Here is a 25212-nt window from a genome sequence, read left to right on the forward strand (position 1 = left end):
AGAAGACCTGTTGGCCTTCTACTGACAGACGGAGTGAGGGCGCTTGAGGGAAGTCTACGGCGAAGAACGACATGGATGGAGCTCGCAATTGTATTCCCGGTAAACTTGTATTGATTTTGTTCTACAGATACTAATTCGCTTTTCAATCTGTATTGATTTGCCTACCAATCAGTATTAATTTGCTTGTCAATCTGTATTGATTTACTTGTCAATCTGTATTGATTTGCTCCTACAACTGTGCTCTCCATCGAAGTAAATGTTCTCTGAATTCGAACTGATTTTGATCTACGAATTATGCTCTCCGAAGTTGGACAAATTTATGCTTAGATTTGTCTTTTTTGCATGGTGTTTGTTTCATACAAATTGCTTTGATTTTTGCTTGAAAACATGTAGCATATTGATTTGATTTTGCTTTCACGCGGCTTCTAAATTTGATTTTGCTTTATACACTTTGGTGATAGAGGAGAGATGAATAGGGGAAGAACATGTGCAGTTTGTATCACACTCGCGTAGTATAAGATATTATTAAAAATAGAAATGGGAGTATGTTCAGACATTTTTTTACTAGAAAAATTATGCACTTACTGTATGACCATAGCATACATGTGCATTCTTTAGTCGCGTCAAAAAAATGGTATGCATGGATATTATTCATTTCTTGACTAGAAAAGGTGGATCCACATATACCATTTCGAGTGAACGAAGGAATTTCCTGTCATTCTTCGATAATTACACCGGTCGATTGAAATCCTTTGAGCGCTATTATTCGATCCTATCTGATAAATCCCATTCAGTACATCCGGATTAGATTGGCCTTTTTGCATCAAATATTTATTTCATAAATTCTTGAGAATCGCTTTAGAAAACACACGAGAGAATCGAACATTGGAGAGCCTTCAAATTACATCAACCCGATTACCGTTACTAATTATTTTGATTAATCTTTCAGGTTTTCTTTTTAACTCTCGCCGTGTATAGTTGTACTAGCAACGTACTATATATTAACAGGTATATCCAAAGCGAGGAGCAGGCGAAGAAATCAGTAGCTAGCTTTTAGCATGCACCATCCAAATATACGTGTTTTAATTTGAATATCGGAGCTGTTAGCTCCAATCATAATCCAATTGACACAACGTGTTTCTTGTGGCTAAGGATCACGGTTGGACGATACATACATTCAACAGTTCTCGGAGACGTTGATAGTCCAGTTGCATGGTACTCGTGTCTTGTAGTGTATCATGAGTTCATGACTTACACCCACGCTAGTTCCTTGTAACATTATTTCCAATTATTGAACTCATCCGCAGTCCGCAAAGGATCCGTCTAAAACTAATCAGCAAAGCCCATGTAATTTCTCTTAACTATTTGAGATATGTAATATAAACAATTTGTAATGTATTATGTATTTTGCTATTAAAAATGTTTATTCTTTTAATGATGTTCGAATGTCTGGCCTAGAAATCATGGGTCCTCGAGGCTACTTACACGGTCATAAATAATAAGATCGTGTTTATTTACACTACAGATTATAGAAAACAATTTTTATAAGTTAAAGTAAAAAATGAACAGACAATTTTTATAAGCTAGATTCTACAGTTCGATTGCTAGATTGTCGCAATCCTACAATTCACTCTCCATCAATTTTTCTCAGCTTTTGATTTGTAAAAAGATCAAATTGCTTATCAAGCTTGAAGTGGAATTACCCACCATTGCCTCTCGTTTACCATGGTACTCGTGTGACATTGCCAAACACCGCTACCGCCACTCTCTTCTCCACTACCCCCTTCGCACCACCCGTGCCCTCAAGTCCCTCCTCGTCGCCCTCTACTCCTCCCTGACATTCCTCAGTGTCACCCCTCCATCCTCCTCCACGATGCCCCCAACTTCTGCATCCTCACCTCCGTGCTCTGCTGCACCCGTCGGCCCTCAACCACCACCAACCTCCTCCACTATATGCCCGCCCTCTTCCTTGACCCAAATTGAGCGCTGCTGCCATTTCCCCACTGGTCGAGCTTGGGCACAAGCCATCTTCCCCAACCTCAGCTACCACGTAAGCTCGACCATCTCCCCCACCATCGACCGGCCACTCTAGAGCTCCTCCGCTGCCACAAACCCCTCAGTGATCTACTCGAAGATGCCCTGATGCTCAAGCCCTTCTCCTAATGCCCTCCATGCAACTCTTTCTCCTCTCGGTTGTCATCGTCGCATAGCTCAAGGCCACCGTACCACCCTTGCCACCGCCGGCCAAACTCCAGAGGTCCCTAAGTGATACCTTGAACGGATTCCTATCGCATGCTGAAGCCCCTTCTGATTTCTGATTGCCGAGCTACGTCGCCAATCACTGCCGACAGACTCAAGCAGAGCCGCCATGGCCACCTCCTATCGATTTTGACCAGGGTCAACAAGGGACCTAGTAGAATTTGTGTAATTTGATAACTGTTTTGTAATTGGTTAAATCCATAATTAAAAAGTCCAAAAATTATGAATTCAATTTTGCGTGAATGATGTATCTTTTGCAATTTAATTATATTTTTTCGTATTTTATAAATAAACTACAAATTCGATCAAGTGAGAAACGTGTCACGAAATAGTAAACATGGTACTCAATATAGATGAGGGCATTTCAGACTTACATGCACAAATAGCAATCCAACCCATCTAAAATCAAGTTACCAAACAGCTCTTAGATTTTGAATCATCAGATTTTCACAATCTAACTTTCTATAATCTATGATAAAAATTACTTTTCATAATACACAACTGAAACAAATAGCTCTTAAGCCATTAAGATTTTGAGCCCAGAATAGTTTCCAGAACTTTGCAACCGGCCTACTACCCTTATCCTCTTCTCCTTTTTCAGAGCCTACCCTTATCTAACCCCGGATAAGCGATAATCACCCTACCCAAATCACACTATTCTTTTTTATTTCTTTTTGAAGGATCAACCAATCACGAAATTAATTCACTTTGCCTTTAGGTTAAGTTAAACTCTACGACATAAAACACAATTTGATTCTCGCATCATCTTTTCTCCCTCCCTAATCTAATAATGATTTCTACAAATAATTTGCTTATTTTTATCTTTAGACTCGTTACCGGTTACGAAGAAAAAAAATGCATTCCATGGCCATGTGGGGCCTGTCAAGCGGTCCCACGAGATTCTCCCTGCGGGGCAGCGGCTATATATACCCGCGACGCCGCTACCATCGGCGGCAAGCAACACGAGAGCAGTCGACTGCCCACACCACACACACACAGATCCCCCCTCGGATCCTCTCCTCCGCTGCCTGCCAGGAACCCGAGGGCGGCGAAGATGGTCAGCCTGCTCCCCGAGACCAATGCGCCGGCGGAGACCGACGTGCTCCTCGACGCATGGGACTACAAGGGCCGCCCCGCCCCGCGGTCCTCCACCGGCCGGTGGGGCGCCGCCGCCATGATCCTAGGTCCGTACCGTTCTCTATCTCCTCAGATTGGGTTGGGTTTTCATGCGTGTCCTGTGACTCCTGTCCGGATCGATCATCGTCCGAGCCTGCGTCCGTGCCGCATTTACTGCACTGGTAGGTTGCGGTTGTTGCGGCCGGCGCGGCGGCGGCCTGGGTCGAGTAACCCGATCGGTGGCGGATCCTGGATCTCTTGCCTGTCCATGGCGGCCGGTGTGAATTAACTAACGAGCTAATGGAAGTGCGGCGGCGTGGTGTGCAGTGGCGGAGCTGAATGAGCGGCTGACGACGCTGGGCATCGCGGTGAACCTGGTGACGTACCTGACCGCGACGATGCACGTCGGCAACGCGGAGGCCGCCAACGTCGTCACCAACTTCATGGGCACCTCCTTCATGCTCTGCCTCCTCGGCGGCTTCGTCGCCGACTCCTTCCTCGGCCGGTACCTCACCATCGCCATCTTCACCGCCGTCCAGGCCTCGGTCAGTATCCTCTTGCCTCAACCTTCGTGCTCATCTCCGAAAGTTTGGGATTTTCCCTTTATCTTGCTGCCTTTACCTTTAAATTATTGAGTGCTGTTTTTGCTCTCTTCATGTCGGTTGGTTGGTGGTTAATTGTTTTTAATCTTACCTTGGGAACAGATGCATTTTCTGCGCGCAGTAAAAAAAATGGAGCCTTTTGTTTAAAAAATAAATATTCGACTTTTTTAGTTGACAAGATGCTGCTGTGAAAAGAACGCGCATCGAAAGATCACTATTTAATCATCATCCCCTCGTCGTCATCTTCCTACGATACTGACAAGATCGATGCATGGTCGATGGGTCCATCCATATGGCACAATTGCAAACAGCTTTTATATCTTGGCACGCATGATTTCAGATAAGATTAGATTCGATCGTGTAGTGTTCAGACAAGAGTAATTTCTGCGGGGGGTTTGGTTAAAATTAATTGGATGATGATTTTGACAGTTGAAGCGGTTAATTGTTGGTTGCATCGCATGATCAAAGCCAAGAAGAAGAATTGTGAGTAGTGAAGTGATTCTTGATTTGCATGGCAGGGCGTGACGATCCTGACGATCTCGACGGCGGCGCCGGGCCTGCGCCCGCCGCCGTGCTCCGGCAACGGCGGGGTCGCCGCATGCGCGCCCGCGACAGGCTCGCAGCTGGGCGTGCTGTACCTGGCGCTGTACCTGACGGCGCTGGGCACGGGGGGGCTCAAGTCGAGTGTCTCCGGCTTCGGCTCCGACCAGTTCGACGAGTCGGACCGCGGCGAGAAGCAGCAGATGATGCGCTTCTTCAACTGGTTCTTCTTCTTCATCAGCCTCGGCTCGCTGCTCGCCGTCACCGTGCTCGTCTACGTCCAGGACAACCTCGGCCGCCCCTGGGGGTACGGCGCCTGCGCCGCCGCCATCGCGGCCGGGCTCGTCGTCTTCCTCGCAGGCACGCGCAGGTACCGGTTCAAGAAGCTGGCAGGGAGCCCGCTCACCCAGATCGCCGCCGTCGTCGTCGCCGCCTGGCGCAAGCGCCGCCTCGACCTGCCCAGCGACCCCGCCATGCTCTACGACATCGACGTCGGCAAGGTCGCCGCCGCGGAGGAGGGGTCCACCAAGAAGAGCAAGTTCAAGCAGCGCCTCCCCCACACCGACCAGTTCAAGTAAGCTCCCCCATTAGCAAACATAATCTTCTCATTAATTATATAGTAATTAGTCCATCTCTTACGCTTAAGTTGGTTAATCTCTCTACTAATAGTTGATTAGCAAACCATAGTTATACAGTCAAAGTAGCATGCACTGAAACCAAATAAGGTTAGTTTGACCATGGCTGACCCTCACTTTTAACCAGCCAGAGAGAGAGAGAGAGAGAGAGAGAGAGAGAGAGAGAGAGAGAGAGAGATTAATCAATCAATGTGCCAGCAAGGGTCCAATGCAGTGCAAGTAGATGCAGGATTCAGAATGCACTGGCTGTCCCCTCCAATCCATTTTCTCCCCAGTTGCATCGTCAAGTGGTGTACCACGGATGAATTCATGACAAATTCATAGTAGGTCATTAGAGCTGGCAATCGTCTAGCAAAGTCTCCACAAATCCGTAGGCCACCTCATCTAGGTTTTCTCCGAGCATTAACAATGGCCCGCCAAAACCTAGGACGAGCCACTGACATGTGAGCCTTGACTCTTCACGAGTCAACCATTGTCGGATCTAACCCTCAAGTTTGGTCATATGTCCTGCTTCCGTATAGCACATCTCTCAGTTGTTAACGTCGTGCCGTAACAGATATCTTATGTTACATCACTGTGCATTGTACTCTATTATTATATTGATAGAATACTCCATTATTATGTTGATAGAATACTCCATTATTATGTTTAGACTTTAGAGAAATGGGATTAGACTCCGTCGGGGTTGAGGGAGGCGACAAGTGGCGAGTTTGGCGGGACTGAGCCAATAATTGCCGGTATTCTAATGCCGGAGGAGACGGGTCACGGATTGTGCCTCCCGGTCATCCTGGTGTGCTCCCCTGTCCTCCTCTGCCCGGTGCTCTGCACCATCTGCATCTAAGCAACTGGATAAACCAACCCTGCACAAAAGTACAGAGCAGCATGCGCACCTGCTGGAACTCTGAGATGTGGAATATAGTAGTACCAAATGGGGAGATACGAAGGGTCGGTAGGCAACGCCAAAGAGTTTGATCTCACTTGTTTTCTAGTAGTAAATTACATTAGCATCACTCAATCTGTTCTTCATGTGACTCGTGTGTGCGTGTGTGTGTGAGAGAGAGAGAGAGAGGGGCAGAGCTTTCTCTTACCTACCCAACCTTTTTCTGAAGACTGGACTGGACTGGATTGGATTCTCAGTTTTGGGTGCCCTTTGCCTCAGGGAGTCCTAAAAGGTACATTGAAAATGTGTTAGAACTTGCAGAAGTGTGTGCTAGAACTTGCACATCAGCCTCCAGTGGGGTTTAGACAACAACAGAATGGGATCTTGGAGTGGGGTGAAAAACAATATCATTTCAGCTTACAGGTGTCATGGGGTATAAGTCCTAGTGATTAGCATTCTCAAGAAAAAGAGGTCTTGCCTTTTCCCATATGATATCATAGCAATTACCTTGCCGTTTGCGGCGAAAATGGTGGTTTCTTGTTGATGATTTGATCATGACATGAGTATGGAATGGCCAAGTTACAGCAACAGGCAACCTAATTACCATAGAAAATGCCAGTCTTATCTACATCAACTTTAGTTTCAGTGTTGTTACTTTTGATCGAGGTTAGTGGTTTTTGGACTCGAACACGTGATCTCGTCGGTTTTAGTCATGGCGGTCGGCATCGGCACGGACATGGTTGGGACCTGGCAGAGTTTTCTGACGGGTTCGAGACCATGTCCTCTTGGCGAATTCCCCGCCAAGGGTTCATCTCCATGTTGCTCAACGATCACATGATTAGGTGCTTGTACTAAAGCCAGAGTAGACGGGGATGTGGCCATTAATCTATTTTCGTTATCCTACCGAGTGGATATCGATAACCTAAAAATTATAATTAGTCGCTTCGAGTTGAGTTGTCGCCCATGATTCGCCAAATTTTGGAGCCGTTTCTTCAGCTCTATCTGGGATGCTTACAACTGCATCTCATTTATCAGTTTATCATTGCATGAACAGGTGTTTATTCCTTGATTATGATTGGGTCTCGTCAGTTCAGCATGTGCAAATGGGGGAGATTATTGCCACCTATGGCGCACTTGATCACTTGTTTAATCCTCTCGTGTTTCATACCATGACTCTGACAAAATTAGCTCTGTTGAAAAGATAAACTCTGACGATTTAGTTGTCCATGATTCTCCAACTGATTAAGATTTTGATCAGTTTTAAAATACAAGTAGATGCCCTGCATAACGCATCGTAAGCTGGCCAGCTGCTTCCGCCGAATTGTTTAGGTGTTTGATTGGGTTCAAGTCTCTATCTGGTGCAGAATCTTGCCCCTGTGACCACTGCTTTAGCTTGCGCACGGCCTCTTCGGTATTTTCTCAAAGTTGAAAAGGGCCTTGCATGCTCTCTGTTTCAACTGAAGTAATCCAATGACAGCAACTTAAATTTTTTTTTAAAAAAACTATTTTTTTATAAAAAGTGAAGACTTCATTAGACTGCTTGATTTTGCAAAATGAAACGCTGAAAATGAAAATCTGTTTCTAATCTGAAGAAAGCAAAGGAAACTCTGAAGCTCCTGCTTGTTCTTTCAGTTTTGTCAGGCTAAAACTGATGCTGGAAATAACTCACCTGAGTTCAAAAACCTCTCTTGACTTGTTAAATTTTAACCAAATTAACAATGGTAACAACATCCATAAGTGTTTTTTTTTCATGAGCCATGATTCTTCCTGCATAGTATCAACTGACAAGTGTTTCTCAAGTTGAAACATTTTTGGTCTGAACTAACAATAATTTTGGTTTCCCCCGCGCGCGCGCGCGTCGTTGCTACAGGTTCCTTGACCACGCTGCGATCGACGAGGACCCGGCGGCGGAGCCGAGCAAGTGGCGGCTGGCGACGCTGACGGACGTGGAGGAGGTGAAGACGGTGGTGCGGATGCTGCCCATCTGGGCGACCACCATCATGTTCTGGACGGTGTACGCGCAGATGACCACCTTCTCGGTGTCGCAGGCCACCACCATGGACCGCCGCATCGGCGCCTCCTTCCAGATCCCCGCGGGTTCGCTCACCGTCTTCTTCGTCGGCTCCATCCTTCTCACCGTCCCCGTCTACGACCGCGTCATCGTGCCCGTGGCGCGCCGCCTCAGCGGCAACCCGCACGGACTGACGCCGCTTCAGCGCATCGGCATCGGGCTCGTGCTGTCCGTCGTGGCCATGGCCGTCGCAGCACTCACCGAGATCAAGCGGCTCCGCGTGGCGCGGGACGCGGCCCCGCTGCCTTCCGGTGGCGTCGTGCCCATGTCCGTGTTCTGGCTCATCCCGCAGTTCTTCCTCGTCGGCGCCGGCGAGGCGTTCACCTACATCGGCCAGCTCGACTTCTTCCTCCGCGAGTGCCCCAAGGGCATGAAGACCATGAGCACGGGGCTGTTCCTCAGCACGCTCTCGCTCGGCTTCTTCGTCAGCTCGGCGCTCGTCACCGCCGTGCACAAGGTCACCGGCGACCGCCGGCCCTGGATCGCCGACGACCTCAACCAGGGCAGTCTCTACAACTTCTACTGGCTGCTCGCTGGGCTCTGCCTCGCCAACACGCTAGTCTACCTCGTCGCCGCAAGGTGGTACAAGTACAAGGACGGCCGCGCCGGCGCCGACGGCAGCGTCAACGGCGTCGAGATGGCCGACGCCGAGCCAATGTTCCATTGACGGGACGGGACGGACCGGGACCCATCGGCCCGTCCGTCCATCAGCCGCCGATCGGACGGCGCTGATTCTTCCACGTGTTGTATTAGTATGGAAATCATCGTGCCATTTGTATACGTGTGTATTTACGTGCGTGTGCCCGCGTACGTGTAGTATAAATTAATAACTTCTTTGTTAGAGGGGGGAATGGTAAAAACCCGCAAGGGTTAGGCGGATTCATCAGATTTTACCAAGAGCGGTGGGGTCGGAGTGTCAGTGACTCAATGTTGCTGCATTTTGTAATGGGAGGACAGGGGTTGGAGAAAACCTCGACGGCAATGTAAAAATCATCATGCAAGGGGAAAAAAAGGATGTGTGCTTTTAATTGATTGACCTACAATCCCAATCTAAAATGTGATGGCAATTTTTCTCGGTGCAGAACTATATCCAGTATTCGTGTTTTGGATTACCAAAGCTCAATTTAATAATGAAAGTATGCTTAAAACTCTTCTTTGATAAAGTCATGGTGTGAGGCGGGGTATTAGTAAGGGGCTCTATCTCTTTTTTTCTCTTTTTCTCTTATTCCTCTTTCATACTTAAAAATTGAAGAGGAGGGAGGCTCACATGTACATCTGGTGGATCTACCTGTGTATGTTGATGCTCCACGTGCAATTGAGTAATATGCATATCTTCTTAATAGAATGAAGAATTACACGTGGACCTCCTATGGATTCTTGAAAAAATAAACCCTTGGTTTATAGGGTTATAGAGCTTTATAAAACAACTAGCTCACCTGTTTAGAACGAAGAAAACTAGCGTGGAAAAAAGCCAAAACAAAGGAACCGCATAGACATCCCTCCTCCAAATTTTGAGCCAAATTTCATGTGAATTTTGAAGAACATTTCAGGTGTCATTCCTCCCCGTATTACGAACAGTCTCATAAGATAACTCCGTGGATGCTTCAAGTCGACACCCAAAATTCTTGCAAGAATCAGACAGTAAATTTCTATGCTTTTGCATGCCGGTTTTTTGAGATGGATTCCCATTGCGTTACCCCAAAAATAGACGTCCAAAACCTATTTATTATTGAGATACTCTACCACCAACTGGGCAGATATCCTGGTGGCAATTGCCGATCCGACAGGACACGTCGCATCTTGCAGAGAACCGGTTTGATCCGACGACGTAGAACATGTACCAAGCGACTCATCCGTACAGAAGGAGGTGACCAATCGTATACCGTATATAGCCCCGGATGTAACAACCAATGACGGAGCTTTCATCCACGTGCAAGAAAAAAAATGGAAAATAAGGGAAGTGGAGACACGTCCAGGAGCGATGGCGATCGTGACCATGACGACGGTGGCGGTGGGACGATGCGAGATGGCGCCGAGAGCGTCTCTGGCGTGACAGTGCGAGATGGTGTCGAGAGCATCTACGGCATGATAGAAGAGGGGAGCAATGGCAATGCAGCAACGGAGAAGGCGTGATGCAACGACGAGGGCGTGCAAGGATAAACGACAGTAAGGATAGCCGAGAGGCGAGCGGGAAACAACAGTTAGGAGTCGAGCGCCCGCTGGGGGCCTATAGGTGAAAATCTGCTCTCGCCCCTGACCCGACCTGCAATCGGGCCCCCGACCCGTGACCCCTTGGGCAAAACCTCATCCCCGCTCCCACCCACATCCTCGCAGGGTGTTTTCCGCGAGGACCCAACCTAGCCCGTGCCTGTTGCCGGACCTATTAAAAACTAAAAAGAGTCCAGCTTGCACTAGAATATGTTAGAAAATTGAGGTGAGGTTCACTCGGCTTTGCCTGTCTTGGGGTGAATAAAGCGGTGATGTTATGTTACAATGGCACCATTTCTAAGGTTGTCATCTTCCATCTTGCCGCACTTGAGAATTGCCACTGCCACCACCTCTGGCCGTTGTTTTGCCATCAAGGGTCAACATCGGCCACCTTTTTACTTTCCTCCCATGGGCTGTGGGATTTGTTCTCCCAAAACCTTACTAATGTTGTCGTTGAAGTTCCTAGCAAGATCCATCACAAGGAGCCATGTCCAGGGAGACTCACCTAGCAGAGCAGGTAGCAGATGTGTGCTTAAAGAGGGTTTCCTTTTCCTTTAGAACTACACGACTTTTGTCATAATTTTGTAATCTACATAATGGTTAGATACTTCATCTTGATTTCAATTTTCAACAACAAGAAGATTGTTCACATCCCCTATGAAAGACATGCTTTTGATGTATGAATTTTTTAATCGTAGCAAGGACAACAAAAGTTGCTCTTAGATCCCTTTTTTAATATCAGGAATTGTATCAAAATGACTGGATTGTCAATTTTCAACAACAAGAAGATTGTTCACATCCCCTATGAAAGACATGCTTTTGATGTATGAATTTTTTAATCGTAGCAAGGACAACAAAAGTTGATCTTAGATCCCATTTTTAATATCAGGATTTGTATCAAAATGACTGGATTGTATTAAAATGCATATGACTTACTTGATTTTCTCTGGGACAAATACTACAATATGATTTACTCCATCCGATCACAAATACATCACGTTTTGGACAAAATGCAGTTAAATTTTTAAAAATTTGACCATTAATAATTTTTAAAATATTTAGTTTCAAAACATGAAAATTGCATGTGTGGATTCGTCCTTAAAAATACTTTTAAAATATTATAAAATTATTAGATTATATAAAAATATTATAGTTAAAAATAATAGTCAAAGATATACATAGAAGATGTAACATATCCAAAACGTTTTTTTTGAGGTGAGAGAGTACTTGATTAATCAGAACACTATTAAAACTCAAACTATTACTCTCATCAAATGAGTTTTTTATTTTTTTATTTTTAAATTAAAAAATTATAAAAATAGACGTCCGTTTTAAAAAATCTCTCATCCAGATCCTTTCAATGGGTGACAAGTTTAAACTAAGTTTTTTCCGAATCTTTTATTACTATTTTGATAGTGTTTTAAATTTTAAAAGCAATATAATGTATCATTTTTATTTCTAAACATGTCGTGTCACCTTTACAACGGGCGACATTAGTCTAGATGTGTGATTTTTTAAAACCTTATTTTGCAATTTTTTGATTTAAGAAATATAAAAATAAAAAATTTCTATTCAACCTCGGATAGACTCAGCTCATGGTCCGGTGGGCCGAACCGGGAAAGCCCATCTCGGCCTACCAGTGCGGAAGAGCGACATTTGTCAAGATGTCTGATTTTTCAAAACGAATATTTATTTTTGCAATTTTTCTATTTAAGAAATATAAAAATAAAAAATTCCCATTCAACCCGGATAGACTCGGCCCATGGTCCGGTGGGCCCAGCCGGGAAAGCCCATCTCGGCCCACCCGCGCCGCTATTAAACCTCGTCCCCACCCCGCCACCTCCGCGCCGCCGCCGGACGCATAGACCTGAGCCGCTAGGGTTTCTCGCTGCCGCTCCGATCAAGCGCCCCTAGGAGGATTCGGTTGCGGGTGAGGGGAGGAGAGCGAAGATGTTGCGGCGGATCGTGCGGGAGCGGCGGGAGTACATCTACCGCAAGAGCCTGGACGGGGCCGAGCGGGCGCACTACGAGAAGAAGCGGCGCGTCCGGGAGGCGCTGGAGGAAGGGAAGCCCATCCCCACCGAGCTCCGCAACGAGGAGCACCAGCTGCGCCGCGAGATCGACCTCGAGGACCAGCAGACCTCAGGCACGTTGTTCCCTTCCCCCACTTCCGCTTCTTGTAGCGCTCCTGTTCGTTTGTTGGTTTGGTGCCCTGTTGGGTGTGGAGAGAAATTGTGCGAATTGTTTGTGTGTGTGTGGCTGACGATGTGTTGATGTGTCGTTGTGATTGGTGATTGGGTACTGCAGTTCCGAGGAGCATCGATGATGAGTACGCTAATTCCACCGTACGTGAGCCCAAGATACTCCTGACCACGTCTCGCAATCCCAGCGCGCCCCTGACTCAGTTTGTCAAGGTACTTTTTTTAACTGGAAATGAAGTTGAAATGGTGCGTTGCATTGAGCTAATCGGCTTTTCTTGTTCTGTTTGTTTGGTAGGAGCTGAAGGTTGTGTTTCCCAACTCGCAAAGAATGAACCGTGGTGGCCAGGTATAACGCCGCAGAGTTACCATGTTATGTTTCTTTTGTTCATATACCTGTTTAGCATTCCTTGCAAGAAAAAGAATCTAGTTGTACATGATGTTTGAGTTGTGATTACGAGTATTGTGCAAAATGCATTTATTAGTTCTTATTCTTTTACTTCTTATTGATCTGCATTTTCTTTTCGACAGGTCATATCGGAAATTGTGGAATCCTGCCGTTCACATGAGATCACTGATCTTATTTTGGTCCATGAACATCGTGGTCAGCCTGATGGTTTAATTGTCTGCCATCTTCCACTTGGTCCCACTGCATACTTTGGGTTACTCAATGTGGTAAGTGTGCTCATCTGTTTTATAAGTATATGCTGTGCTGGTGCTGTGTACAATATGGGTGGTACCATCTCACCTGGTAATAACTTGAGAGTTTGTTGTTGTGCAGGTGACACGGCACGATATTAAGGACAGGAAAGCGATAGGCAAAATGTCAGAAGCTTACCCCCATTTAATAATGGACAACTTCTCAACCCAGGTACAAAAGATGATATGATAGCCTTTTGAATCGTAAAATGCTGGGCACCCTCCAGTTCTACATCCATTGCTGCTACTGTGTTTTCTTCAGTGTTACTGTGACATCTGTGCCCAAAGTTCTTTTGGTGTGTCGACATGTAACCACGTGTTGACTCATGTCCAATGCGGTGCGACGCCGATCGGACACGTCCGGCCACGTTGAATGGGAGGGCAGGCGGCAACAGCAGGGTAGGGGAGGCAAGCGGCGGCAGCAGGGGAGGGGAGGTGGAGAGAGAGAGAGAGATTTTTCTGCTGCTACTAAGCTAATTTGCTGTTCACGCTACAGTTAATAGTTTGACACAAAGGTAGCAGGGCCCACATGTCAGCATATAAAAACTCTTTCTTCTAGCTCTGTTCACCAGTCAGGCAGAGCGGGAGAGAGATTTTTCTGCTGCTGCTAAGCTAATTTGCTGTTCATGCTACAGTTAATAGTTTGCTTTTCCTTTTGGCTGCAATGATGGACTTCTCGTTAACCTGAGACATACTATGAGGATAATATCTATCCATCCAAAAGTAAATAACTGAGCAGCATTGATATTGCGTTAGGATATAATTATATAAAAAGGTAATAGTGTGGTACTTTTTTTTTGGAGTAATAGCGTTAGGATATAAAAAGGTAAATAACTGAGCAGCATTATCATTTGTGCCTTGCATCCCAGAATTGCATACCTGCCTTGTAAAGTTGGAGGTTCAGATAATGTCTTTCTAGTTATCCTGAGGCTTGTTTCTTCCATGAAAGACACCTCAATCCATTCATAACTCAAGACTGAGAACACCTCCATTTTCTGTTTGTTTTCTTCTTTTAGTTCTATTCCTTGCTGTTGTAAATATGATAAAATTGCATGTGGGCCCTCATGCCTGTGTCTATTTTCCACACGATTTGGAGGCTGTGATGATGTTTTTCTCGTTAACCTGAGATGTTGTCACTACTGTGAAGACAAGTCTCACTCCATTCAAAACTACCAAACTGAGCACCTCCACTTTTAGTTGTTGCTTGGGTTAGCTTGAATCCATTTTTAGTGATTTCTGCTGCTCACATTGCCTACATGATTAGATTTGGCTGAAAGTGAGCAAACTTTTTCGGCACACAGATACAGTGTCTATGCTTCTCTTTGTACTTTTTAGAGCACTGAATTTTGTTTCTGCCTGCATTATCACAATGGTTTGATAAGCATCTATTATTGCAGGTTGGTGAAAGGACTGCCAACATTATCAAGCATCTCTTTCCGGTACCAAAGCCAGATTCTAAGCGGATAATTACTTTTGCTAATAGAGAAGATTACATCTCTTTCAGGTTCGCATCTCAGTATGTTTATAAGTTTTCCCATAACTAAGATTTGAAGCACTGCTAGCTCATCTATTCTGCCTCTTGAGAAACATCTACTTCGTTATTTTAGGCATCATGTCTACGAGAAACATGGCGGCCCCAAATCGATTGACCTGAAGGAGGTTGGCCCACGCTTTGAGTTGCGGCTGTACCGGGTAAAGAACACCTCCATCCAGTCATTATGTTTGAAGCTATTGGAGCTGTAATGCTTGCTGGTATTAATTGCTCGTAAAAAGTTACTTGCTGGTATTAATACGTTTCTCTTGTCGGACAGATCAAACAAGGAACCGTGGAGCAAACTGAAGCGCAGAGCGAGTTTGTACTACGGCCGTACATCAACACCGCTAAGAAGCAGAAGACTCTTGGTGCTTAGAGTTTGGTTGGCCGGCAGTGCAGTACAGAAATTTTGTTCACCAGCTTTGTCTGTAACGATAGCACAGGTTAATCAGCTAGATGTTGTCGATGCATCCTGAACTGCGTTGAATTTTTATTGGAGCTGTTGAAGATCCTTGTTTTGAGCTGCGAAATTAACATTCCTCGCGACTCATTTCAATGCTGGTTTTGATATGAAGGCAGCAGGGCCCACATGTCAGCATAGAAAAACTCTTTCTAAGTTCATGCATTTGAGAAGAAGCAACAGATTTTCGCGATAGTCGAGGGAGGCCAAACGAACTTTCTCCTTGATGTAATCGGTCCATTTGTCGAAAATGCTGGGTCCATTAACAGCCTACTTTTACTACACATGTCGGCCTGGCCTATCATGTTCATCTCGCGAGTGGAAGCACAAATGAGGCAACGTCTACCAATTCATGCTGCACATCAGCTAGAAAGAAAAATGTAACCAAAGATGGTCCAACACAGCATTGACAGACATCAAGATGACGGACTGTGTTTATTACGAAAAGCTGGTAACAAAAAGTTCACCAAAGCGAAAGGAGATGAATTTCTTTGCTGAATTATGTCAGTTTCTCTTCGTTCTATGACGAGTCGCTTCATCTCTTGTAGATTTATTATCATCTCTATTTTCTACAGATGGTGCCCGCCCAGCTGCAATCGACAACAGATGTTCAACCCAACGAAAGAACAAAAGAACAGCCATACTATTACTTGGGACTAACAGGCCGGCCTCCTTGGCCATCCATATCTACTACCATTGAGGATGGCAATGCCTTCTTCTCTAATGATTTTCTCCTCGCGCGTTGCTATCCTTTTCTTCTTGAACCAGAAAATGCTTCTGATAAGAGCAATCCGGAGACGTGGTCTGGGAAAGGATTTAAAGCGTTACCGGATGGGGTTTGATGCTTCAAGAAAAGGGTGTTCATGTCTCAGCAAATTCCCCAAATATGTCGAGGCATCCGTCCCAGCGTCCCTTCTCTCTTGTTTCCCAGTATCCGCCTTTGTAGCGGTATGTCCCGTCTTCAGTGTCCTGCTCGAACCACCGGGGTTTCCAGCCATTGTCTTGAAGTTTCGTCGACTGCAATAAGACAGATAAGATGAAACTGCGTGAGGCAGGTGATCTATAATAGATAAACCTCTTGGAAATCCATTCAGAAAGAGGGGGAGAGGGTACCATTCTTTGCCGTCGTTCCAACCTCAACTTCTCTGCATTGGCCTTCTCATATTCACCATTCTCAAGATGACGCTGATCTGGTCTCAGCCGTGAATCAGTAGGAGGAAGTTTATCCTTTATCCATGGTCAAGCAATTAGGATAAGAAAACTTGATAAAAAGTTACCAATGCATGGATTACGGAATATTTATACGAGTACATTACATTAACATTCATACCTGCAGCCCTGGGGTCAACTCATTCAATGTGATCGTGAAAGAAGACAGATTGTATCGAGTTGGGTTAGCAGCAGGTTTGTTCTTTTCCCACAATACTGAGGCACCTTGCAATTGATCAGCGCTCTTGACCTTGAAAGTATCTAAATTACTATAATACATGCTTTCGTCCCACTTCCCTATTAAAAACGAAGCTTTGTTCCCATCATTGTCCTCTACGAAGCCTTGTACCTGTGGACAAAAGTATATGCAAAAGATAAACATAAGGAAACAGTGAGAGGCGCCCCCCGCGTCGTCTCCCGAGAGGCGACACCACCGCCGCCGCCGCTAGAGGCCCTCTCTGCTACGTCCTGAAGTTGCCACTGCCGCCACCCGTCTGCTAGAGACGGCGGCCGGTGACGACGCCAAACAGTGGCCGTCACGGTGCTCCCCTCCTCCCCTCTTTTCCCCTCTCTCCCTCCGTTATACTCTCCCTCTCCTCTCTCCAGTGGGACACCGGCGAGATTCAGCAGATCGGCACATGCTTGGGCCTGCTTTGTTGTTTTGGAGGCCAGATCCGCGGATCTGTAGGTGGGTGACCGGTTTTGCGCCCTGTCGACGGTGGGCGCGTGTGGGCGGCTGCTCACTGCGCTCCGTTGTCGTGCTGTGCTGCGCCGGTTGTGCTATGTTGCGCCACCATACCGTGCTGTGCTTCGCCGCCGTGTGGTGTTGCTTTGGTCGTGCGGTGCTGCGCCGCCGTGTCGTGCTATGCTACATTGCCGTGCGGTGCTCCGCTGGTCGTGTCATGTTGTGTTGTGTCGTGCTGTGCTATATTGCGCCAGCTGTGCTGTGCTTCTAGAGCAATGCGACATCCTGGTCCATCTGGCGTAGTGTCGGAGTAGCCGACAAACTCGTCTGTGGTCTCCTCGGAGGCCGCCTGTGGTGGCCTGAGCGGAGATGGTGATGGCGGAGGCCGCATCTATGTGCGACGACGGCGACAGTGTAGGCACATGGTGACATTGCGCGTGTTGGCCGCTTGCTGCTGGAGCTGCCGATCTCCATGGCTATGCTGCCACCCCCGTCTCTCCGTCGCTCGGGCTCCCCTTGTCGGACCTACCTATTCCCCCAGATTTGGCCTACAGGGAGCCTTTCGGTGTGTGGGAGGCTATGGGGTGGTGCACTCTCGTGAAGACAGTGGCTACAGTAGTGGTGGCGTGCCCACGGTCAGGCTATCTTCACAGTGGGTGGGCTGAGGGAGCCCAGGGCGAAAACCTAGCCCGGTTTTACCGGTGCCGACGATGGTGACAACCTGGGGCACCGCCCCCCTGCATGGAGGAGTCTGTCAATGTGACTTCCCTTCCCACCTCAATGGGATCTTCCGGGTGTAAACCCAATCGCGTCCTTCTTGGAGGCATCGTCTTGGAAGACCCTCACTATGATTTGATGGGTGTCGACTTGGGTGTTGCGCGTTTGCGATCGACGGTGAAGTTTGTACACACCTAGCCTCGTTAGGGACTTGTTGCGTCGTGGTTGGGTTTTTCGTGGGAAGTCGGAGCTACTGTGCTGCTAACGCGGCGAGCTTAGCAACGATGACCCACGTCGGATCCCTAGGTTGTGTTTGTTTGGGTGTGTGCTAGTGCATCGTTTTGGTTATTGGTGATCGTGGCGTTCCAACAATTGGGGTCTTTGCCAGTTTCCCCTAATTAATCATGCGGTTGTATGGTTTTCGGACCCAATTTACCTCATAAACTGAGTCAATTATCTTATTCTATGATAAAATTGGCAAATCTTGTGCCGTCGTTTCCAAAAAAAAAAAAAAAAACATAAATCCACAATTTATGCAAGAGATAAACATAGATCCACTAAAAACAGTTATGTTTCACAAATTAACACATTGAATGACTAGGTAATGAGTGTGCCAAAGATTGATCATAAGTTGATGTATTCAAGTGGAAAACATGTGAGCTCCACATCTTAGTCTAACAGTTGTAATACTAGAGTTAACAATACAAGAGGAAGCTAAGTGAAACATACTATGCGAGTATTGCGGTCAAGAAGCGATGGCTCTTTGAACTTGAGTTTACATGAATACTGATGATTCCCTTTTATATGCATGATACCATGATGGCTGCAGTACAGCTTCCCAAGGATGAGGTTATGAATAGTTGTTGTTACCTGAGAAGGCATTAGTATGTCATAGACAGAACTTAGTTATGCAAAAAAACATATAATATCAATCAGAGATACTGTAATGTCTTGCTGTGATACACACCTTGCTCCATTGGAAGATTTCACCATCGTCAAATTCCACTGTCAAAATGCCAACTGGATCAACTTGAATTGACTGCCCCCAAAACTTGGATCTGAGATTGCTGTCGCCCCAGAATTTCCAACCCTTGCCTTCACAGTGGCAGGCTATCAGCATTGGATGATGACTAACCTATTGATGGAAACGACGAACAGCAAGGTGATGAAATTAAAAGCCTCTGATGCAGAGTTTCATAGTATTAAGATATGTATGTTCAATTTCAAAATAACCAAAAGGGCATTGTGCATTGTTTATCAGAAAATTACATCATTGTAGATTTGCATTATATAAAATGGAACAAAAAAGATGTAAGTCTTTATTTTCTTTGTAAATTTAGATTGTTTCTCTCTAGTCATTTCCCCAGAGGCCCAGATACCAACTCTTGCACAAGGAAGAAGAACAAAAATAGTCCTTTAACTGACCTTTTCTGCAAAAAAGCGAACCCCTCTCTCAGGGTAGTCAGCTTCGTAAGTCTCTCCTAACAATGGATTGAATGGTTTGCAAGGTCTAGCAACAGATGAAGCATAGCCTGAGACCGCAAAAGCGGCTACTTTGAGAATTCTAATGAGGCTGTTCCCCTAAATTTCAAATATAGGAGATATATGAGCAAAGCTCCTTATAATAGAGCAACATGCATAATATTAGAAACATGCTATAGGTTGAAACACAGAAATGCAGCTCAACAGTGATATCTGATATGTATCGAATATCGATTGCTGAACAAAACTACAGATCTAAACTACTATTGTTGAAACACCTTACTTTGTATGAATTGCATTAACTGCCTTGCATACTAGCAGAGTATACCGCTTCACCACTCACCAAGACGAACATAATATACTGTAAATCATAATAGTTGCAGAATTCAGAACAATATTGACCCTGATCTGTAATCAATTTGCTTCACAATCACATCTACAGATTGGACTCGAAGTTGATTTGAGCCCGATGCAGTAACAAACAAGAAATGAGATCAACAGCAATTTCATTGATCTCCCAAACTCATGACATGCAATACAAAAAAATGTGAAAGTGATCTTACCATTTTTCCATATTGATAGGCCTGATCCAAAAGGTATGAATATTCTAAATCTTCAAAGCACTTTTGGAGGGATGAGAGGGGTTCATTGAAGTAAACTGGAAGGCACACTCGTGTCAAATCCTTCCCGACACTGTCTTTAATAATGGACCAGAGGCTGATTCCTTTTTCTTTCTCAGTAGGTTCTGGTAGTTTACTACGTCGTCTGATTTGCGGTAACATGCTATCAGAATGTTGCATTTGGGTATCCACAACTTCCTGACCACTTAACATGGTTGAAGATCTGTTGTTTGATTCAATGAAGTAGTCTACACAATCGAAGAATGTAGGTTCATCTTCACAAGTCAATTCAACACCATCATGCTTCTCAAACTCATCAGATTCCGTTAAGCTGTATTCTGGTCAAGAAACAACCATGAAACCATTATCAAATTATTTTTCGGAAATAAAGGTGGAACTTATAAATTACTTAGGCTATTTGAAACACAGACATGAAGAAAAAAGGTCAAATGGAGAGGAGGGAAAGAAAGACACAAGCAACAGAAAAGTAGATGCATGCTTGTATGTGTATCAACTTAGCTGATCTGCTGTGGTAATTAGCTCTGTATGTGTATCAAAGATCATACCACTAAAATTTCCATGCCGAGAACTAGAAAATTCGTTTCTTGTCAACGCCCCCTGTGTTATACTTCCATCTATACCTTCCTGCACAAATATGTGTGTAATACACTATGTAAAATTCCTGCAGGAAAAAAGAGAGTAACCATTCAAGGAGTAACCTTCGCAAAGTTAAATTTCCATATGACTTCTACAATTTGCAGGAATTTAAGAACCAATAAGTATGTCAAGAACTTCTAACTATTTTACTTTCATGGATGAGTCAGTTTCTGCTACTTGTCACTTATGTGAAAAGTCATACATCAAAACAAAGAACGTATGCAGTTATTGTTACCTCAAAATGGTGTCTGCAGGACCCAAACAAGCTTAAGTAATCCTCATAGCGTCGCTTCAGTTGCTTCCGGTAGCTTGAGAACTCAGAAAGTATAATCTGTTCATATTCCTGTATAAGATTCTCGTTCAGACCCTCCTGATGCATGCGATCTCGAAGCCTTGCAGTTGAAATCGAAACATCACTCTGCATGAAAGTTACTCTCCCACTGAGTGACCTGAGGGAATAAACACTCCTTGCCAAGATCAAGGCCTCAATCCAGGAAACACGGTCATATTTTGAATCCGTCTTCAAATGAAGCGTTTTTGTGGGGGAAAATATGTAGAATCTCCTATCATCAGATTTGCTCTCCCGAAATGCTGACACCTAGTATATGTAGTGACTTATTAGCTCCCTTATGTTTGTAACTGGGTAACCTTGCACATGAAAATGTATAGAACTTCCAATATGCAACACTTTCAATCAGGCGTACAAAAAGCATACTACACATACTAGCATCCACAGTATTTATAGACAAGCTCTAAAACTTCAATTAACAAATAAGGCAAACAAAGGAAAAGATGAAACATATTTAAGAACATGGAATGATATTCCCCCAAAAAATCATGTGAAACAGTTCCCTCTCACTTCTACTTCAATCAAAGGGTCAGGGGAAAAGGCAAACAAAATGAACATCTAACAGCAAAAAGATGTGTGTGGGGGTTGAGGGGGGGGGGGGGGGGGGGGGAGAGGCACAAGAATCTCAAGAAAACAAAGAAAATAGTGCCAACCTGCAATCTATCTCAATCAAACAACCTAGCAGTTCTTGAAGATCCACAAGCCCCCCCCCCCCCCCCCCCCATTCAATCTGGCATAGACACCATTTTATTCCCTCTCCTTGCCCTACCCCTCCCTCTATGTGACCACTTGAATCAACTGTACATACTTTAATTCTTGGGGCCCATAGCCTTGAAAAGATCCAGTGATAGTACTAAAACTGCGAGTTCAACAGCCAGTAGAAGCCTTGTGGAAAAGCAACCCCTGGAGCAGTACAAATCAATAATGCAAATTCGAAAAATATTCCCAGAGCATATCTGTAAACACATTAAATTATTCAGCTTAACGTATACTAGTAGCATTTGTCCCTGTACTTATCCATTTGGATTAACTCTATCACTACAGCCTTAATTTGGTTAAAAAAGTGTGCACAGTAATAAGACAGTGACTAACTGATAAACTTCATTGTCTCAATCGATCTTGATAGATAGAATGGCAACAAAGTCCCCATAGTTTGCAGAAATTGCAAGAACAAGCTTGGGAATTAGACAAATTCTGTGAAAAGATCAGGGCTTTACGTGCAAAGATGTGCCTCATCGGCTCATCGTGTGATACAGAAAGGTACGGCCCTTTTGGAAATAACATATCAGGAAAAGAAGGAAAGAACATATCAGGGAAGCCTTTTGTTGGTTAATAGCCAAACTAGATACAGCCAAATTAATTAATTAGTCAAACCTGTTCTATTGGATACCATTGAAAGAATTAAAAGAGATTATCTAAAGGAAATGCCAACAAAAAGGATAAAGTGGATTATCTGCTACGGCAGTGCACCCACAAGAAGCATGAAATGAATGCTAGTATCCTCGTAAAAAGAAAATAAAAAGAGAGGTCACGTCATTTCGATCTAGCAATGCGACGATGTCTTAAACCTACCATTCCATCATGAGGAGAACTCGACATGAGAATCTACTTTGCACCCTCCAAAAGAACTCGGAACCGATTAAAAAAATCATGCGAGTTAGAAACACTTGATCCGGTGGTGTAATGCCCTCCAGCAAACAGCGCACTAGCTGGATTGTGGAAGCAACGAAATTTCCCAAGAACACAGATTCGCAAGAGGGAGAGAGAAACTTGCAAATTCGACGGAAGTAATCGCAGTGAATGAATGGAAAGAACTCGTGAACTGCATTCACTGAACGAGCACAATGAAATGTGTGAGAGAGAAAATCTTGAGAAAAGAGAGGACGAAATCAGGAAACGGAATCTGCCCCACCACGAGGCCGGATCACGCGAACCGCACGAGAGAAGGAAGGAACGAACGGACGGAGGCAGGAACGGACCGGACCTTGAGGTAGACGACACCGGCGGGCTTCTCCGTGCGGCGCGCGCCGCCGATCCTCTCGCCGATCAACCTGACCTCCCCGTCCTCGTCCGCCGGCTCCGGCCCGGGCGCGTCGGCCCGAATCTTGGAGTAGGACAGCACGCCGTCGCGGAGCGAGAACCACCGCTCGCGCCACCCTCGGCCGTAGTTGGTCCACTTGTGCAGCACCCCCTCCACCGCCACCGCCGCCCCCGGCGCCGGCGGCGCGTCCCCCGGCAGCGGTCGCGCGCCGGAGAGACAGCACAGCGCGCTGTGGTGGTGGTGACCGTGACCGTGTCCGCTCCCGCCGCGGCTGCTCGTGCTCTGCGTCATCCGCTTCACCTCGACGGCGGCGACGGCGACGGCAGGAGAGGGGGGAGAGACGCGAACAGGAGACGCTCGCCTCGCCGCGCTTTATTTAGCATCGGTTGGTTGCTATTTATGGAAATACAACTCCTCGTACACATGTGACGCGTGGCTTATATCAGCCGTCCACAGTTTTACGTGATGCAATCCCATCCGTTGATTTGGGATTTTTTTTTTTTGCCCTTCTCTGTCTACAAAACTGCAACAGCATACTTCCTCTTTAATCCTAGCATGTAGTGGTTAGAGAAGGTATTTATAAAAAAAAAACTGGATTTTTTTCTCAACTACACTGACAAATGTTTAGACAGGTAGCGATGTGCTTAATTAAGCACCGCTACGTATATTAGTGCTAAAAAGATACGTAACTGTATTTAAACATCTATACTCTTTGTTAGTATTAGAAATTATAATTTTTATATTGATGTTTAACACTTTTTCTTTAAGTAACTTACCATAAGCATATAGTATTATTGTTCATGCCTAATCTAGTATGGGACTGAAAATAGGGATTAAGATTATCAGATCATCTTTCTATTTGACAAAGAGAAAGAGTTATCTATAATATTATCCATCTACGATAGGCAAATTAAGGTTGATATATTAAGAGCTTATGTGTGAACTGATTATTGTTTGGCTTGTTTTACGATGTTCTGCTAACAAAAGCACAAACCTTTCCTTTTGTGTGAGCTTGCTAATTTGGACCCACCTAGGGTACATATTTCATATCAATGGTATGTTCCTTTATTTGCTAGCTACGGACAACTGGAGCGGTTTCGATATACCATATAGAAGGGAAGTCGGATTGTTTCTAAGATGGGTTTTCCTGAAATATGAGCGATTGATCGTGAAAGGTTTGGAGATGTTACATGTACAAATATATTATTGTTGGTTTGTTTTCATATTGTTTTGCTAACTGACATGAACTGTTTGACGTGAGGATGCTAACTTTAGGCCCACATATCATTACATATTCCATGATTTCGTAAAAGCATGTTTCTTCATGAGCAAATGACATTCTGGAGCTGTTTTACGTCCTGCTTAAGAAGGGGAACCGATTCAGGCGTGGTCCATATTTCGATCAAAGGAGAAAAGAAGGTTCCAAGTTCTTGGCATCTGTAAATGTTATACTGTTGATTTTTTTTCCTGAGTTGCTCTATTGTTGATAACTTCAGTTTTTGTACAAGATAAAGCTTGACATTAATAATTTTTTCTGAATTTTTTACTTTAGAGCTTTATTTAGACATACGGATTATTGGCGGTGAGATGATCGTTGACTTGGTTATCTGAACCTTTAGGGAATGATATTTCTGCCTCTTTTTCAGTCATAATGCAGTTTTTCTTTGTGAAGAAAATATCTTCCATACTTTGATTTTTTTTAATACCGAACTTCAAGTTGTTTTATTTTTTAAAATAACGAACCTTATATATTACTCCTACTTATAAGTTACACTTTAGGAATGTGATTTTTAATTAGGAAAAAGAAATGTAAACAATGCAGGGAAAAAAGAAAGGCTTGGCAAGGACATGAACATGAAGCCTGTTTACCAGATCTAGGAGCACATGATATCATAGGAATCAGGAGTGGTTCACATGCTATGACTAGATTTAGTGGGCCTTAATGCGTAGTTAAAGTGTACTATTAGTGATTTTTAATAGAAAAGAGCGTGCTCCACTACATACTAGACTAGTAGCCAGTGGTGACTGGTGAGGGCAGCTTCCACCAAAACTCTTGGGTTTGTTTTGTGATTGCAAGAAAGACAGTTGCCTCACTCTAGAAGTGTGTTTCCTAGGACACCATGGAGCGGCCACTTGCTAAATCCATGCAATATAATACATGTGAGTTCTAACAAATTTGCAATAGGACATATGGAAAGTAAAAAGAATGCAAAATGTCTGCTGATTTTTTTCTTCGTGAGGTTTCCTTAT

At 44.8% G+C, this 25212-nt stretch overlaps 3 protein-coding genes across 6 annotated transcripts; 2 read left to right on the forward strand and 1 right to left on the reverse strand.

Moving 5' to 3' along the window:
• Positions 1-3214: 3214 nt before the first annotated feature.
• On the forward strand, positions 3215-9187 carry LOC133898763 (protein NRT1/ PTR FAMILY 6.3-like). The gene is made up of 4 exons (XM_062339468.1): positions 3215-3443; positions 3703-3920; positions 4496-5091; positions 7903-9187. Exons 1-4 carry the CDS (start codon positions 3314-3316, stop codon positions 8768-8770), a joined length of 1812 nt encoding a protein of 603 aa, XP_062195452.1. The 5' UTR covers positions 3215-3313; the 3' UTR covers positions 8771-9187.
• Positions 9188-12162: 2975 nt separating this feature from the next.
• LOC133898498 (uncharacterized) lies at positions 12163-15348 on the forward strand. The gene is made up of 8 exons (XM_062339217.1): positions 12163-12457; positions 12619-12725; positions 12808-12858; positions 13041-13184; positions 13291-13380; positions 14606-14712; positions 14816-14900; positions 15020-15348. Exons 1-8 carry the CDS (start codon positions 12262-12264, stop codon positions 15116-15118), a joined length of 879 nt encoding a protein of 292 aa, XP_062195201.1. The 5' UTR covers positions 12163-12261; the 3' UTR covers positions 15119-15348.
• A 266-nt stretch (positions 15349-15614) lies between these two features.
• Positions 15615-23324, reverse strand: LOC133898497 (oxysterol-binding protein-related protein 2A-like). Of its 4 annotated transcripts, none has more exons than XM_062339213.1 (10): positions 22906-23324; positions 20808-21170; positions 20482-20560; positions 19859-20253; positions 19239-19394; positions 18781-18948; positions 18543-18683; positions 16533-16760; positions 16316-16429; positions 15615-16219 (listed from the first exon to the last, which is right to left on the reverse strand). In XM_062339213.1, the coding sequence occupies exons 1-10, from the start codon at positions 23251-23253 to the stop codon at positions 16064-16066; spliced, it is 2148 nt and encodes a 715-aa protein (XP_062195197.1). In that variant the 5' UTR covers positions 23254-23324; the 3' UTR covers positions 15615-16063. The 4 variants fall into 4 exon arrangements, with proteins under 4 accessions (XP_062195197.1, XP_062195199.1, XP_062195198.1 ...); XM_062339215.1 differs by lacking the exon at positions 22906-23324 and adding an exon at positions 21575-21638; XM_062339214.1 differs by lacking the exon at positions 22906-23324 and adding an exon at positions 21432-21517.
• Positions 23325-25212: the final 1888 nt, after the last annotated feature.

This window comes from Phragmites australis, chromosome 18 (genome assembly GCF_958298935.1).
Source record: "Phragmites australis chromosome 18, lpPhrAust1.1, whole genome shotgun sequence".
In the NCBI taxonomy this organism is placed as follows: Eukaryota; Viridiplantae; Streptophyta; class Magnoliopsida; order Poales; family Poaceae; genus Phragmites; species Phragmites australis.